Below are 17,499 nucleotides of genomic sequence, written 5' to 3' on the forward strand. Positions count from 1 at the left end.
CTTGCCCTATCATAACAGATTCTAGTAAAGAGTCCAGAGTCCCTTCCTTCTTGCACTCCATCATTAGATATTGAAAGTCCACTATTAGGTCCCCCTGGAGCTTTCTCTTCTCCAGACTGAACAGCCCCAGCTCTATCAGCCTGTCTTCATAGGGAAGGTGTTCCATCCCTTGGATCATTTTTGTGGCCCTACTCTGGATGAGCTCCTACAGGTCCATGTAACTCCTGTGTTGAGGACTCCACATCTGGACACTGTGCCCCAGGTGAGGTCTCACCAGTGCAGAGTAAAGGGGCAGAACCACCTCCCTTGATCTGCTGACCATGCTTTTTTAATGCAGCCCAGGATATGGTCAGTTTTCCGAGCTGCAAGGGCATATTGCTGGCTTATGTCCAGCTTGCCATCCACCAGTATGCCCAAGTTCTTTTCAGCAGGGCTGTGCTCCATCCTTACATCCCCTAGCCTGTACTGATAGCAGGGCTTGCCACAACCCAGGTGTAAGACCTTCCACTTGAATTTATTGAATGTCATGATGTTCACCAGGGCCCACTGTACAATCCTGTTTAGGTGTTTCTAAATGGCATCCCGTCCCATGGGCATGTCAACCTCCCCACAAGGTTTGGTGTCATCTGAAAACCTGCTGAAGGTGCACTCAATCCCACTGTCAATGTAATTGATGAAGAAGTGGTCCGAGTACTGACCCCTGAGAGAAACCACATGCCATCTACTTCCACCCAGACACTGAGCCACTGATCATACTTTCTAAGTATGATCTCACAACTGGTTCCTCTTCCATCAGGCAATCCACCAATCAAATCCATGCCTTTCCAATGTGGAGAGAAGGATATTATGGAGGACTGTGTCAGAGGCCTTACCGAAGCCTAGACAGATGACATGAATGGTCTTTCCTTGTCTACTGATGCAGTTACACCATCATAAAAAGTTGGTCAGGCAGGACCTGTCCTTAGTGAAGCCATGCATTTTATCCCATATCACCTCCCTTTCTTTTATATGCCTTAGCATAGCTTCCAGGAGGATCTGCTCCATGATCTTCCCCAGCACTTAAGAGAGGCTAATTTGTGATGGCACTAACAGGCAAGGACTAAACAGTATGCCTCCCCAGCAGATGACCAAATAAACAAGTTGCAATGAATAAGAATAATCAATGAATACAGAAGATACTGGTAATTCAGAATTAAAGTAGAAAAACAAGGGTAGATTTAGATATTGTGAAGTTCCTTGAAGTTCCTAGCATTTGAAAGGGATTGCATAAAAACTTTGTTTATGTTATTTTGAATTTAATTTAAAGTTGAAGATTCTAAATTTTTGGGAGGAGGGCGTGATGCGGAATGAGAAAATTTCTCCAAAATTGGAGCAAAGCTTATATTTTCAAGTCCTGGAAGTTTTAAGAGCTCCTAAAAGAACAATAGGAGATTGTCCCTCTCCTTTTCAGTCAAAGCTTTTCCCATCGTCTCAAGCCCTTTTACTCAAAGATGTGCAAGCAAAAAGATCTCTTGGAGCTTGATTTAAGAAAACCATTCTTGTGCACTATGAGAAGTGAAAAACAGCTTGTTGCTAAAGTAAAGGGTGTTAGAATCATAGAATTGTTTGGGTTGGAAGAGACCTCAAAGATTATCTAGTTCCAATGCCCCTGCCATGGGCAGGGACACTTCCCACTAGACTAGGTTGCCTAGGGTCCCACCTAACATGACACAGAACAGTTCCAGGGATGGGGCATCCACAGTTTCTCTGGTCAGCCTGTTCTAGTGCCTCACCACTCTCTGAGAAAAAAATCCTTTCTAATAGCTGATCTAATTCTCTCTTCTTTTAGTTTAAAGTCACTCTCCCTTGTTATATCTCTACATGCTGTAATGAAAAGTCTGTCCCCATCTGTCCTGTAGGCCCCCTTTAGGTACGGGAAGACCACAGTTAGCCTTTTCTCCGTACTGAACAACCCCAGCTCTCTTAGCCTCTTCTTACAGTGGTGTTGTTCCAGCCCTCTGATCGTCCTCATGACCCTCTTTTGGACCCAGTCCAACAGATCTGTGTTGCTGGTGGTCCCAGGGGCGAATGTAGTACTCAAGCTGCTAAAGTACTGCAAAAGTTAAGATCTTTTATGATTACTGAGTAATTTCCTAACATGAAAAACATAGTTTCATTCAGATAGGAGAACTGTATTCATCAGCTCCTGTAAAACTCCTCCAGCTTATCACCAATCCTACGTAGTCAAAAATAACTAATATACCAAATCAAGAAGGCATTGACATGCCCTACAATATCATTTAAAAAAAAAAGCAACCAATTCTCAGTATGAATTCAGCCTATTTTGGTTTAAAAGTAGAGTACATGAAACAAGAGAGACTTAGAATACAGATATTCCACCTATTATATTAACTATTCACTACACTGCATACTTCAACACAGATTGTGGGATGGTAGGGACATCTAGGCCTAGTATTTTCACTAATATAGGAGGGGCAAAAAGCCCAAAGGCCACTTGTAAACAAGATTTCTTAGAAAATTATCGGTAGCAAATTAACTAAGCTGGTAAGCTTTTCTTTCTGTTTTCCTCCATAACATGCCTCTGTCTTTTCTCAGACTGAGGAATATCCGGTATGCATTTAACACCACCCTCCTCGTGATCATCTGGCGCATTTTCATCGCAAGGTCACAGATGGCTCGAAACATCTGGTACTTTGTGGTGAGCCTCTGCTACAAGTTCCTTTCCTACTTCAGGGCATCCAGCACCCTCAGGCACTGAAGCTGTCCATCAACAACCAGCCTCTTCCAGAAGGACCTCCAATCCCCTCTAACCAGCAACTATGGGCATCGAAATCTGAAAGTAGCAGAAAAATCCACTCCCTCCAACTGCAACCTGCATTTATTGTGCACTGATATGTGTTCACCTTTTTAGTTTTAACCAGTGCTGTAATACATGGTGGTATTTATTCCATAGGACCAGACTGATTCTTAAAACCATAAAGCTTTAGGAAGAGATGAAGATGGAATCTTTTATTGAAAGTTCATTGTGCAAGAGTAAAGATTAACCAAAATTGCAGTCTTCCCATGTACTACCTATTTTAGACTATTTTAATCCCATCCTCCTTCATAAAAGGGGCACATTTAAAGCACAGAACCTTGGAAGAAAATAATGCCATCAGAGAAGAATCAGTCAAGGAAATTAACCTTTAAGAGGTCTTCCTAAGAGGCTATTTATTCCTTTATTCTCATTCAAAAATTTTACATTTTCCATTTTTCAAAACCTAGAGGGGAAAACCATGAGTTACACTAGGCCAGTGAACACACTGAACAGTTTTCAGATCTTGTCTTATAATCCTACTGAGGACTGATACTTTCAAGCCATAACTGAAGACACAAAGAGAATTTATGTACCTATGCTAACTGTACTCACTCACATGCTGCTTTGTTATGGAGAGGCGTTTTTTCTCTCACTGGTTAAGGATGCAGTTATCTTCCATTAAACAGCTTTGTTCTTGCATTTATCACTTTTGCTTGGCACATTTCTTCAGCTTGAAAAATGCTCTATTTACTCTGAGGATAAAGAGAAGAATACCTAAAAGATTGAAGAAAAATTCTGAAACTCGTTATTATTTTTGAGAAGTAGGTCCTTTTCTCCATTCCATTTGCCTCCCTGTAGCTCAAAAACAAGCTGATACTGTCCTTCAGAATCTCACTACAGCTAAATCACTTCACAGTTGATCACTTCAGCTGGTGAAAAATACGTACAGACATGTATGGCGGGAATCTTATCAGTCAGGACAATTCTGCTACCACTTGTCAGGAGAGTCTGAAACTTATTTCTGTTGAGGTTAAGAAAGGTTTCAAAGGTTGACTTTGTGTAAAAATCATCATGTGCTCTGAAAGTAATTGTTCTACTTTGCAGTTTAGAAAGGAATTCGAGGATCTAATTAAAGCTCATGGCTATTGGAGATATTTGTTTCACCTAGTGAAGTATGAATTCCTATGGGAAAGATTGGAGAAAGAGCTTTCTTCAAAGTAGCTGGTGCAATGACAGTTTCAGTGCAACAAATTTACTCATGCCATCAGATTTTCAAAATCAAAAGTAGTATTGGAATATATTTTATTCAGATTACACTGAATAAGTATGATAAGATTATGAGACTTCAAAACAGTTTTTGAAACAACTGCAGCATCCAGTTTGCCTACACTTGTGTCACATTAGCTGTCTTAATGCTACATCTCATAAAATGACATAGTGGCTCTTCTGAGAGCTGAGAATAGTATTTACAAAACTGTCGTTCTTCAAAAGGCTTTGGTAGCAAAGGCAAGAACAAGTTATGATGATAGCGTATTTTTATTTGAGCATGCAAGCTGATTCAGAAGTCTCTGTAAAGATGCAAGGAATTACAAGATAAGATATGCTTGTATGCCCCATGGGTCTAGTTTTAAGCAACTGCCAAATGATGCCTGCAGCATGCCCTAGCCGGAAACCTGGTATCCAAAATGGCAGGACTCCAGCATTCCCTAGCAAAGGCCCCTATTACATTCCTTCTGACCTGTGTTCAATTCGGTTAAGCACACAGCTAACAAAGATACCATTTTTTTAAGCTCTTGACTTGAAAACATACTTTCAAAATGAAACTGTTAGCTATCTGTTTTTCAATGCTAGAAAGTTGGCAGTGCATTTTGTGCATTGTGCTTATGTAAGATGCCACTGCCTAGAAGACCAGGTTTACAAGCTGGGGTCCAGATACCTTATGTATGCTCCTTCTGTAACAGCTTATATGGTGAAGGTCAGCTGCACTGTACTTAACTAACTGGGACTATGGTTACCTTAGTAGAGCGAGGCAGGTCACTACAGAGATACCTCTAGAAAGACTGCATTCCTTCAAGTGGATAATCAGATCATCAACCAGCTTCCAGTCTAATTACACTAAAGGCTTAAAACAGAACAAAACAAAACTGCAGACTGTTTTGAAACAAACTTCATTTAAAAAGAAAAAGTAAGAATTCTAGCTCATCTCCAAGAAGTCTTTTTAAGTGCCTGACTTACATATCAAGAGAAGCAACAGCTAAGGGGATCATAGATCTTAAGCTGCACTCATTGTAAGAAAAATACTGAGTCTCACAGAAAAGTCAAATACTGCAGATGTGCTACACCTACAGCAGATGGCTGATGTAGACCAGACATGCTATTGTTGGGCTATGAGTACAGTTTCCTGCCTTCCCGTCACCAATGCTAGTCATGCCATGCATCCTTCAGATATGCCTGTAGGCATTCATAGTTATTTGCATAGGCTGTATTGTTCCAACAAGTCTAATATGTAACTGCTCATTATGAGTACATTTGGACCAGATTTCTCCATGTGTAAAAGAACACTTCAGACTTCACTCAGAACATTGGTGGTATCACATTTTAAATCTTCAGCATTTTGCTGAAGATATCATTACTGCAAAGCTGCTGCTCATCCTTGAAAAACAGCTGGAATGTTACAGAAATATTGCAATTGCAGATGGTGTATGCTATTCTAGAGACCTTTCATAGCCTATGCAATGTTGTCAGAAGCTGGTTCCAGTGCTCTGGCCTTGCCTATGAGGGAGATCAAGCTGTTAGCTTATTTTAACACAGACATAAACTCATGTGAAACTTGAATCTTTTTCCTATGGCTTGTGACATTTTCAGGTGATCATCTGAACCACAACATAGAAAAATTGATAGAGAAATCCCAGTGGAGAAACTCACACATGGCAGTGGCATTTGTCTGCCATTTCTGACAGTAGTCATGAAAAGCTGCACCTAGCAAAAGAATTTGTTCTCAAGTAGTGACTTACCTGTGACATGTTTTACTTGTACTTCTCTGTGTACTTATATGTACTCTGAAGAAATTCAACTCCTGCAGAGAATATATAAATTGCTGATTGACGACTTTTTTCTTTTCTTATTCCATGTCTCTCTCTCATGTATACTCACCATCTGTTCTCAAAAGAAAAGCAAGCTAGGGCTTTTGTTTAGTTAAATCAGAGGTCCTGCAATGACCTCTGATTTGTGCACCAATTAATGTGAACAGATCAGAAATGAATACTACTCATGGCTGAAGGCTAGAGGCTTTACTACCTGTATGACTGAAAATGGACTCACTCAGGCTTTTAATGTTTTTTTCCCTCTATCAAGGTGGCATGGTCAGTGATATAGGGAGAAGCTACAAGGGGCATTTCTACAGCCAGTGCTCATAGCAGAATTGCTAGATATGGCGCACCCTGCTCAGTGAGGAAAGGGAGATGCAAGAAATCAGAGAAGCATGAGCTGCCAAACCTAGAGGACTCTGCCTCCCAATGGGCAGGGGAGGAGCTCCATCAGCATTTTGTGATCAGTTTGGTTTCTTCTCATCAGATGGATAAACTAAAATGCTCCCTAGCAACCTGTTCAGTTCTTTCCCCAGAAACCAACAGGCAGCATAGAGAACAGTATTAGCCGCCATCCTGCATAGCCAGAAAAGAAAAAGTCTGCCACAAGACTACATAATGAGATGAATCATCTATGACTGTTTGTACTCTATGAACCTGCAATGTAGCTACTCACTCACAGTGCTGAAAGCCTTCAGTGCTGCTACAGAAACAGCATGTATCACTGCTGAGCCCAGTGTACTCATGTTCTGTAAACACTGTTCTGTAGGCTATAACTGTATGAAAATGTCATTTCATTGTCAAAGAACAATGAGTACAAACTTGCAATTAAGAAGTATCTCTGCTTTTTATTGAATTGCTGTAACAACAACAAAAAATCCCTAACTGAATCAGAATTGAAACTGCAATTTGACTGACAACCAAGGCTGTTTATCTCCAGCATGTCTGCTATGAAAAATAAAATTTCTCTCCTCTATCCTTCTTTACCCCGATAACTTTATTAAGAAAACTACATTATTTCTTTGTAGAAGAAATGGGTAACAGACAACTGGCATTCAACTTAATGTTGGCACATTGCCCACCTCCTCAATGGATTTGTTATTTTACATTTTACAAGAAAACATCACTATAGCTGTGTGTGCATGTTTACATCTTTCCACACAAGTCTTCTCATGCATCACACAGAGAGGGTAATACAGAGGTGTTTATACTGAAATGACAGGCCTCCCTTCTTTGATATGCTCTATTCTAAATCAGTTTAAGATTAAACAAGAAAACCTATCCGTTTCAAATGTAAAGAAGATCTAACCTGTAGTACTATTAAATAATCAAATAATTACATTGTATGAGCAATTGGGAGAAGGTGGGGGGCGGGGGGGAGCATTCTTTTATTTGTAAATATGCTACAGCTTCTTGGTTGAAAGCATGGTGCTGCTCTTCCAGCACTAACATTCTACTGCAGAAAACAAAGGTGAATTTTTAAACTTTTATTACAATTAGATCCTTTATTCTAGTACTGAGTAAGTAATATACTGTATATTCACCATAAATTAAAAGGAAGAATATTTCACTATATGGTGCTAAATATTGGTATGAAGAAATTACAGACTTACTTGAGACAATTTAAAAAAAATTGGGGAATAATTAAGTACTATCCTATTTTTCTCTATTGCTAAAAATCGAACTGTGAACTGAATGATTTTGTTCAGATTAACATGAAGCTGCTTATAAAAGGTTTCTTGTTCTTAAATAATCTTGGCAGACTCCAGTTTTACTTAGTAAAACAAATATTTTCCCGCTATCCAAAGTTTATATGGTTCTATCTGCTATTTCTATTCTTTTGTTAGCTATGAGACAACTATAAATCTTATAAATCATGCTTACAAATTTCTAAGGTAAAGATGTAAGCTTCTGAGCTCGCAGATCAGATAAAAGGGTAAATTCACAAATTCTGAAAACTTCAGCCATAAAATTGTTAATATGATATTTATGTTACTTTAAACATTTAATAAAACAGAATATTTTAAAACTATGGTTATTTGGTATATGTCTATCTCAGTTGCTAATGGAGCTAGTTACTTGCAGTTCAGCACAAGCTTCACGTCTGCATCTCATCTGTACCACGCTGCCATCCGGGTCCCAGCCTATGTGCAACCACAGCCCCATCTACAGGAAGCTGCCAGCACAAGCACCTCCTGCACAGGCCAGGACAGGGGAAATAATAAGCAGGGGAGAAAAATCTCTACTTTTAAAAAAGTAATGACATGAGACATTAACCCAGATACCCACAACCAGGATGGGAGCATCTCAACTAAATACTCCCCAGAAAGTGATAGGGACAGGTCTTCAGCAAGAACATATTGGTAATAATCAACCAACTTCCTGCAAAATTTACTGTTTTCATCTGATAATATTCCCCAGGACCCTAGTTTTACAAGGTAAAAAAAAACCAAAAAAACTTTATTTTACTCAGAAGTCATTTCACTGACTCCTTTCCAACAATCATATTGTTGAATGTTTACTGTGTTGGTCTCTTTTTCCAAACCATAAATGTATTTTCATTCAGATTTTTCCCAAAAGGGAAAAAATAGATATGTATTTGTCTTATTTGAAAACTAGATAAAAACAAAACAAGAATGAATTGGACCAACTCTGAAAAAAATAAAATCCCAGAACAACTGGAAAACTGAGGTGGTATTTGGCTCATACCAGTAATGCTGAAAGAGAAGCCTTTTGTCCTATCATGTAAATAGGCAGTCATGCAAATAGTCTACTGATCATCATCAGCTGGCCCATTTCTTTTGAACAGTGAGGTCTTATGCAACATTTGGTACATAAAGTGCTGGCAAATACAGCTGTTGTCTTGTCAACTACACAGGCTTAATAGATACAAAAATGTGTGAGTGGAAGTGTCTTTGAATGTGTGTGGATAAGCACATACACATACATGTCTGTGCGTTTATATGCACGTAAGCTGTAGTTCCACAAATTCTGCAGGACTAATCCAATGCTACAGACAAGGGAATTTGACTAACTATGACGTAGGACAAATCCTTGCTGTTACGTTTCTCAAAGGCACATCTTTGCCAATACTAAGTTTGGCTGTTTTTGTATTTTATCCAAATTCACTACCTTTGCTATCCCAGTTTCACATTTTTTACATCCTTCTGAAAGTTATGCAGCTTCTATTCACTCTCTCTTCACAGTTGCTTCACTCTGCTCACCCCACACATATCTCCAAACATTATATCATTCCTTTATTATAAGAACATCTGTATCTGAGAAGAGGAAGAGAGGAGAGTTCAGTGAGCCTTGGAGTGTCTGCAGGCCAAGATTAGAAGGAAAGTTGGCTGGCTCTTCACAGCTTTACTGTAAAGATAAGAAAGTAAACTGAGTTGACATTTTCAGGCCCTAAATATCCACTTGATGGTCCACAGCTTTTAGATGTAGCTTAAAGCAAAAGTAAGGGCAAGGAGAAAAAGAACAAGGAAACCATCCCATTAGTATGGAAGAGCTCCAGGCAGAAGTGTCTTTGCCTAGGCTTCCTGCTACTGCTGCAGTCACTGTAGCCTTGTTCCAATCTTGTCTAACAGAATTTAGAATAAAAACAGAATTGGATTAATTTGAACTTGCTATTCAAATTAAACATAAATTGTCATCACTCTTAAGTTAATGATATTCTTATTAGTATTTGGTATCGACTTACTAACAATACTCTTTCAGCAGAACAGCATCCTGCTATTACTCTAGGCATTGCAAGATTTTTATTAGATCTTAGTCCAGTGAGAAAAGAGGTGGATATTGCAGATTAGTTTGCTTGTTTGTTTGTTGCTTGTTTGTTTTATTGTATTTTTTTCTAGAGCACAAATTAAAGACAAGTTTTTCAGCCCTACTAGTTTTGAAAAGTAAGAACAGAGAAAAAAGAAATACTGTCTAGTAATAATCTACTTCCTTGCAATATAGCAAAAAGTTTTTTGCAATAAAATCATAGCATTATTATGTGCCTTTTCTTAATGAAAGTAATTTCAAATCATGAAACTCAGGGTGTACATCAAAGACATCATTTTCATTTTGTTATATCTTTCCTTAAAATATAATTTTCTTTCTGTTATTTTTTTTTAATGTAAATTCAATTTTTAGGGAAAAAAAAAATCAATTTTCCATTAAGATGCATCAGTGAATTAAAGCCATCAGCAAGAAGCTCAAATTTGTTCTAAAAAAAATAAGACTTAAAGGTTAACCTGCAGTCTTCAACATTATGATAGATGACAGAGACAGACGAGACAATGTCAGAGACAATGACAGAGATTAGATAAAATAACTACTAGCTATTAAATGTTCATCAGCCCAGTGAGGAAGGAATATACGCTGCTTAGTTAGCCATCCTCCAAATCACTGTGTTTGGCAATGTTTGATTTTAAAGTCAGAGTGTTTTTACCTGGAGATGACTAGTATTTCACAAGAACTGTCTGAGGCAAATATGGGGCTTATAAATAACAAGTACACAAAAAGTGCACAGATCAGTCATCCTTCCCCTCTCAGCATATGCATCAGAGATTACAACAACTACAGTATGCACTCTCTCTCAAAAAAAGAAAATATTGTGATAAAAGTGGCTTTTGAGCAAGGTGTCCAGTGTCCATGCAAACTGCGAGGTCTTGCAAATTCCTCTCTGCTTGAATAACTGCACTCTCACCAAATAAGGCTATCAGAAAGAAGAACCAGTTGAGACCAGAAGAAATTATAATGGTAGATAAACAACCTGAATTTATGAACTTTAGACTTGCTGTGCAGGCTTAGGTTAATTCATATTAACTTCTCTGCCTGGATGACATAAAGTTAGAGTTTATTCAAGTAAATAAAGCTAAAGACTCCTCTGTCTCTCTTTGGAACAAATATAGTGTATTTGAGCTAAATTTTCCCAACTGTATGAGTTAAGCCATGAGTTTTATGATTCTTACTTATCCTGAATTCTATTTCTGGATGTGAGGAAGTGAAGACCAGATGGAGGTTTTACTAGTATAAGAAGAACTTAAGACTAAAGTACTGTGAAAATGATATTTATTTTGGTAGAATAATTCTTGCAGTGGGTATTGAAGAAAGACCATGAGAAAGCTTGTGAAAGACATAGATCCAGAAGGTAGATCTGAGAACTCAGTACTACTAACCTACAGTTCTGAATAATATTGGTCACCTAAGAGAAGTGACCAATACCCTCCTTAGTGCAACCTCCTTTCAGGTAATTGTAGAGAATGATGAGGTCTATCCTCAGCCTACTTTTTCTCCAAACTAAGTAACTCCAGTGCTCTCAGTCACTCCTCGCATATTCAGTTTTCTAGTCCCTTCACCAATTTTGTCGCTTTTCTCCAAACACATTCAGAAGTAATGAGGCCTAAAACTGAGTACTCAAGGTACAGTCTCCCCTAGTGCTGAATACAGAGAGACAACCACTTCCCTAGTCCAGCTGGCCACACTAATTCTGTTTCAGGCCTGATGCCACTGGCCTTGACCACCTGGGCACACTGCTGGCTCAAGTTCACTTGACCAGCATTACCAGGTGCTTTTCTGCTGGGCAGTTTTCCAGCTATACTTTCCTGAGCCTATACCACTGCTGGGGTTGTTGTGATTCCAGTGCAGCACTCAGCACTTAGCTTTGTTCAATGTCATATCCTTGTTGATATGGCCCATTGATCTTGCCTATCCAGATTCCTCTGCAAAAAACTTTCTACCTTCAAGCAGATTAATACTTCTGCCCAACATGATGTAACCTCTGAATATTTGCAAGCAAAAAGTCATTGAAGCCATTAAGGGATTTTTTTTTTGCAAAGGCATGGATTACAGATAATGCTAGCAATACATGTATTTGACTACTATTTAGTGATAGCTAAATATTTTTCCACTGTGCCCTTTTTACAAGATAATTCTAAGGGAATGCAAATGATTGCTCACTAAGAATTGCTGGTCCGTGATGCTACTTTTTCACCTACAGTAGTCTGATATTTTTAAATGCTGCTTCCCATACACATGGAGGATAGAGAAACATAAGGGAAAAGATCAGATTGATAATACTGTCTTAAGACAACAATTTTGTTTGTTAACATTTTGAGTAGAAGGAATTACGCTGCATTTCAAACGATGTTGACAACATGTGTCGTGGTAAAGGGCAACATGATTTTGCAGAAAATAAACCCCTTTGTATTCCATCTTGTTCTCAGATATCAGAGACTGGGGTGAATCTGAATTTCAATTCTAAGTGATACCCAATTTGATGCTGTAAGTCTGGTTGCATTCCATATATGAACCACCATGATTATGGACTCATAAATAGCACACAATAAGCTGGATTGCTGGGCCGAGGTGAATGGGATGTGGTTCAACAAGGCCAAGTGCCGGGTCCTGCACTTTGGGCACAGTAACCCCACGCAGCGCTATGGGCCTGGGGCTGAGTGGCTGGATGAGTGTGAAGAGGAAAGGAACCTGGGTGCGTTGGTTGATGCTCAGCTGAACATGAGCCGACAGTGTGCCCAGGTGGCCAAGAGGGCCAATGGCATCCTGGCCTGCATTAGAAATAGTGTGGTCAGCAGGAGCAGGGAGGTGATCATCCCCCTGTACTCAGCACTGGTGAGACTGCACCTCGAGTACTGTGTCCAGTTTTGGGCCCCTCACTACAAGAAAGACATTGAGGCCCTGGAACGTGTCCAGAGAAGGGCAACAAAACTGGTGAGGGGTCTGGAGCACAAGCAATTCTTAGTCTGGAGGAGGATCGGGGGAGATCTCATTGCACTCTACAACTTCCTGAAGGGAGGCTGTGATGAGGAGGGGTTTGGCCTCTTCTCCCAGGCAACAAACATGACCCAGGAAAATGCCTGCAAGTTGTACCAGAGGAGGTTTAGGTTACATATGAGGAAAAAGTTTTTGTCTCAGAGAGTGGTCAGACACTGGAATGGCTGCCCAGAGAGGTGGTGGAGTCGCCGTCCCTAGCAGCGTTCAAGCGAAGAGGTGCCTGGATGAGGAGCTATGAGATATGGTTTAGTTTGTGGTAATGAGAAGATGGTTGGACTAGATGATCTTGCAGGTTGTTTCCAACCTTGTGATTCCATGATTCTATGGTTCTATGATTCTATGATCTCAGTTCTACTTTGTACAACATAGAAAAATTCAAATTCAGTGCAACATGCAAACCTCATAAATACAATGACAAAATACTTAGCACTCTTTTAAACTCATTAGTGAGCAAAACTCCTACAGAAAATAAATGCTAGTTCTGTACAGATAATGAAAGTAGAATATGCAACAGAGTACTTAAACAAGGCTAAAAGTCAGTGAACACAAATGAGAAAGCCAGATCTAAAAGCTTAGATTTCATTCTGGTGCTGGAATATCCCAAAACCCATTTCTGCTGAAAGCCTGTTCAGCATGATTTGATGTTTCTCCAAATCAGGAAGACCAAGACTTGCTCTTGCTTCCTATTCTGTTTAAATATTTTTCTTTAAATACTCTGTGTTATTAAGAACATCAACTCTAAATTCTAAACCTTAATGTATGAGGGCTATTCCAAAAGTAATGTCTTCTATTTTATTATGTTGGATCATGGCATCACACTCAGATGGTGGTAGGACAGTAGAGGTTGAAGCTTACCAGCAATATTCTGTTAAAGTTTGTTGCCATGTGACAGATGGCAGCATTGGGGAAGTCTGACAAAATGAAGTCTGACGTACAAGTGTGTATGAACCATAGAATGGCTTGCATTAGAAGGGACCTCAAATATCATCTAGTTCCAATCACTCTGCCATGGGCAAGGTTGCCAACTAGATCAAGGTTTCTAGATCAAATACTAGGTCAAGTTTTTTTGAGGCCCTTTCAGCTTGGCCATAACATCTCCAGGAACAGAGCATCCACAGCCTTTCTGGGCAGCCTTTTCTGGCACCTCACCATGCTCTGAGTGAAAAAACTTCCCAGTATCTAATCTAAATCTCCCCTCCTTTAGTTTAAACCCATTCTCCCTTGTTCTATCACCACTTACCACTTACCACTTACCACTTTACCATGTAAAAATTTGATTTCCCTCATGTTTATAATTTCCCTTTAAATACTGGAAGGGTGCAATGAAGTGTCCCTAGAACTTTCCCCAGACTGAACAAGCCAAGCTCCCCCTGTTTTCAGAGGAGAGGTGCTCCAGCACTTTGATCATCTTTGTGGCCCTCCTCTGGGCCCATTCTTAACAGCTCCACATCTTTCCTGAGCTGGGGGCCCCAGAACTAGATGCACAACTGCAGGAGGGGCCTACAAGGGCAGAGAGGGACAATCACTTTGGCCTGTTGGCCACAACTCTTTTGATACAATCCAGGATACAGTTGGCCTTCTGGACTGCAAGTGCACACTGATGACTTATGTTTTTTATCTACTAGGACCTCCCAAGTCCTCAGCAGGGCTACTCTCAAATAGCTCTAGTCCCACTTTGTATACATACCTGTGATTGCAATACCTTTTGAGTTACTCAAGGTCCCTTTGGATGGCATCCTTTCCTTCCGTTATATCATCCGCATCATTCAGCTTGGTGTTGTCTGCAAACTTGCTGAGGGTGCACTTGATTCCAGCACATATGTCATTGATAAAGATGTTAAAGAGAATCAGTCCCAAGATGGACCCCTGTGGGACACCACTCATCACTGGCCTCTACCTGTACATGGAGCCATTTACTACAACCCTCTGGTTGCAATCATCCAACCAGTTTATCTACCAAATAATCCACCCTTCAAACACATATTTCTCAATTTAGAGTAAAGGATGTGATGTGGGACCATGTCAAAGGCCCTTTGTCCATCGATTCTGTCGCTCCATCATAGAATGCCATTAGATTGGTAAAGGTGTGTCACTGAATTCCTCTGTGCAAAAAAGAATTGCATCCATTGACATTCACTGACGCTTGCTGAATGTTTTTCGAGACCAAGCAGTAGATGTTAGCACAGTAAGATGGTGGGTGGTGTTTCAGCAATTGTGACAGTAGTTCATCTTCAGTGGTGCACATTTTCAGGAGTCTGGCATGCAGGCTGTTGTTTATCACCAGCAAAAATACATAATCAGTGGTGAAGGCTATGTTGAAAAGTACTGTTTTGTAGCTAAGAATTGGCTCTATCAAATAGTGTTATTGTGCTCTTTGTATCTGTTGCAGTTTTCATGGAAATAAATACAAATACTTTCAGAATAACTGAAGTACTAAAAGGTACTGCTAAATCAGCACTTAAGAACTGCTCTGCAGAAGCATCAATATCAATTGCCTTGTTGTTGCCCACAGATGTTAATGCAGAAATACCTATCTTTTTATATGCTTTACAAATATTCAAGGCAATTTCATACGTTTATTCTTGAATTGTAGGTATTTTCAAATTTTTTTTTTTTTTTGCTCTTGTTCTGGATTGAGACTTAGAGCATGAGATTTGGAGTACAGTGTTTCCAGGCTGGTGAAATTCTGCAGTTTTTCTGTGACGCAACCTTGCTCTGTATAACCAACATACACTCCCCTGATTCATGACAACAAGAACTGCAGACAGCAATGCAAAGACTGTTCACTTATGCTGATTCCACTTCACAGAGTGTACTGTTGAACCCATCTTTGGGAATATGGTATATCCAGAGCCACAAACAACACCTAAAAAAGACTTGTTCTGAAGCAAGAGATCTCTAGATCAGACAAGCTATCTACTCAAGACAGCTTTGACTTTGAAGGAGTTGACAGTCTACATTTAAAAATATTTCTCCTTTAACAGCTTTGTTATTGCTTTTTTAATAACATAATGCAGTTCTAAAAGAGCAAAATTTGCTCTAATCTAAAATTTGCAGACTGTGAACTCTGATTTGCTAAGAGATATGTTATCTTTTTGACAGTTTCAGATATTCAAATCAAGTGCATTCCACAACCCATCGCTGTGCAACAACTGGAAAAATGATGCATGGACATACCTGTGTAGCATGGTTTACAAATATTGTTGTAACAATAAGCTTTTATATAAATAACCCCATCTACTGGCAGGACCTGGCTTCTTCAGGTTGGATAGAGTGGCATGGAAAGATACAATCAAGAACCTTTCAAAGGATTTTTTTTTTTTTCCAATTGCCTGTGTGGAATTTTGATTTAGCAATTTTGACAGGCATGTAATTTTTGAAAATAAGATGATGCCAAGACTGAGACCAGAGTGAGACAAATTTCAAATGTATGTTTTGTGAAAAAAAAAAAAAAAAATGGGATGAATGGAAAGTCAGAGAAAATAGGGCTTAATAAATCTACCAATTGCAGGAATTTTCCAAAAGCTTCACACTGAGAAAACACTTATCATTGTTATGTAAATTTCCCTCATGTGGGAAATTGTTAGATTATGTTAGATTATGTAAATCTAACCTCATGAAATGCGTACTTACTCTGAAAAGTAAGTAGAAAAGCAAAATAATTCTTGACAGACTTATTTCAGTAGAAAAGGAAACCAGGCGACTGTGACACTGTAGGGGACTGTTGAGCATGATTACGCCAAGTAGAAAGAAAACGACTGATGCGTAAAGGGAAGGTAGTGGATTGGGATGCTGCATTGAGTCACCCTAAGGCCCAAGGCTCTCTGTGTTTCCTTCCTGTTCTGCTACAGCTCCTTAATCAGCACACATCTCAGAAAAAGCCTGGTTAAGTAAACACAAAAAGAGGAATAACACAACTCTGACCTCCTAGTTATCACAAGTGTTATTCTTAGGCACTTATCTTTTCCTTTGGGTACTTCTGTTTCACCTTTGTTTGGAAGCTGTTTCAAGTACATCAGCTGGCAATTTGCTGTAAAGGTGGGTTGATTTTTTTTCATGCGTCAATTTAGCAAGCTAAGATAATTCACAAATGAGGCAGGCAGGTACTAGAGACAGAAGGCATGTGCCTTCCCTACACTCACTCAGCCCAGTTCAGTAGGACCCACTTCATCCACTCACTAAAGGCTTTGTGATTCCGTTTGGATAAAATGAGTTTATACTGAACAATGCCCAAATCTCCCTGTTTCTGAGAAACAATCTTTGGTCCACGAATACTCTGTCATTCCTTCCATAAGGCAACATGCACATTATTTTTATAATGTATATTAAATGTAATGCATGTATTTATTACTATGTTGTTTTATCATGTATATACTATGCAGTTAAAAATTAGTCATACCACATATTTTTTTTACCTTAGGTAATACCATGCTTTTGCCTGCATAACTACTTTGAGCAATAGGATCATGCATTCTTTTAACACTATTGTATATGTTAAGCAGTCAGATATCATAAGTTACATGAATGCAAATTATGACGAACTCCTTTAATTAATACAGGCCCAACTGTAGTGTCTGGCATAATGTGCTTAGGTGGGAAACTGTCTAAAAAAATCAGTCTCATGACTCAGTACCAGTCACTTCAAGTTTTATGAATCCCACATGCACACAAAACATCATGGTTTTCAACAAAGACTAAGGAGTCCATGCCAAAATCCTAATTTTCTGAGCCTAACTAATGTTTACTGACGTCCAGTAAGTTATTCCCACATTTGCAGGGCTGTAGACAAAATCTGGAAGTTAACTTCAAAATTAATAAAATCAATTACTAAGA

At 39.2% G+C, this 17,499-nt stretch overlaps 1 protein-coding gene across 5 annotated transcripts in view; it reads left to right on the forward strand.

The window, feature by feature from the left end:
* FAR2 (fatty acyl-CoA reductase 2) overlaps window positions 1-7,920 on the forward strand; it is a 138,087-nt gene extending 130,167 nt beyond the window's left edge. For all 5 annotated transcript variants that reach the window (XM_048955556.1, XM_048955535.1, XM_048955526.1 and 2 more), the window contains one exon: window positions 2,596-7,920. In XM_048955556.1, the coding sequence (XP_048811513.1) occupies window positions 2,596-2,758 (163 nt within the window). In that variant the 3' untranslated portion in view covers window positions 2,759-7,920. The remainder of the gene's footprint in view (window positions 1-2,595) is intronic.
* Window positions 7,921-17,499: the final 9,579 nt, after the last annotated feature.

This window comes from Lagopus muta, chromosome 1 (assembly GCF_023343835.1).
Source record: "Lagopus muta isolate bLagMut1 chromosome 1, bLagMut1 primary, whole genome shotgun sequence".
Taxonomy (NCBI): domain Eukaryota; kingdom Metazoa; phylum Chordata; class Aves; order Galliformes; family Phasianidae; genus Lagopus; species Lagopus muta.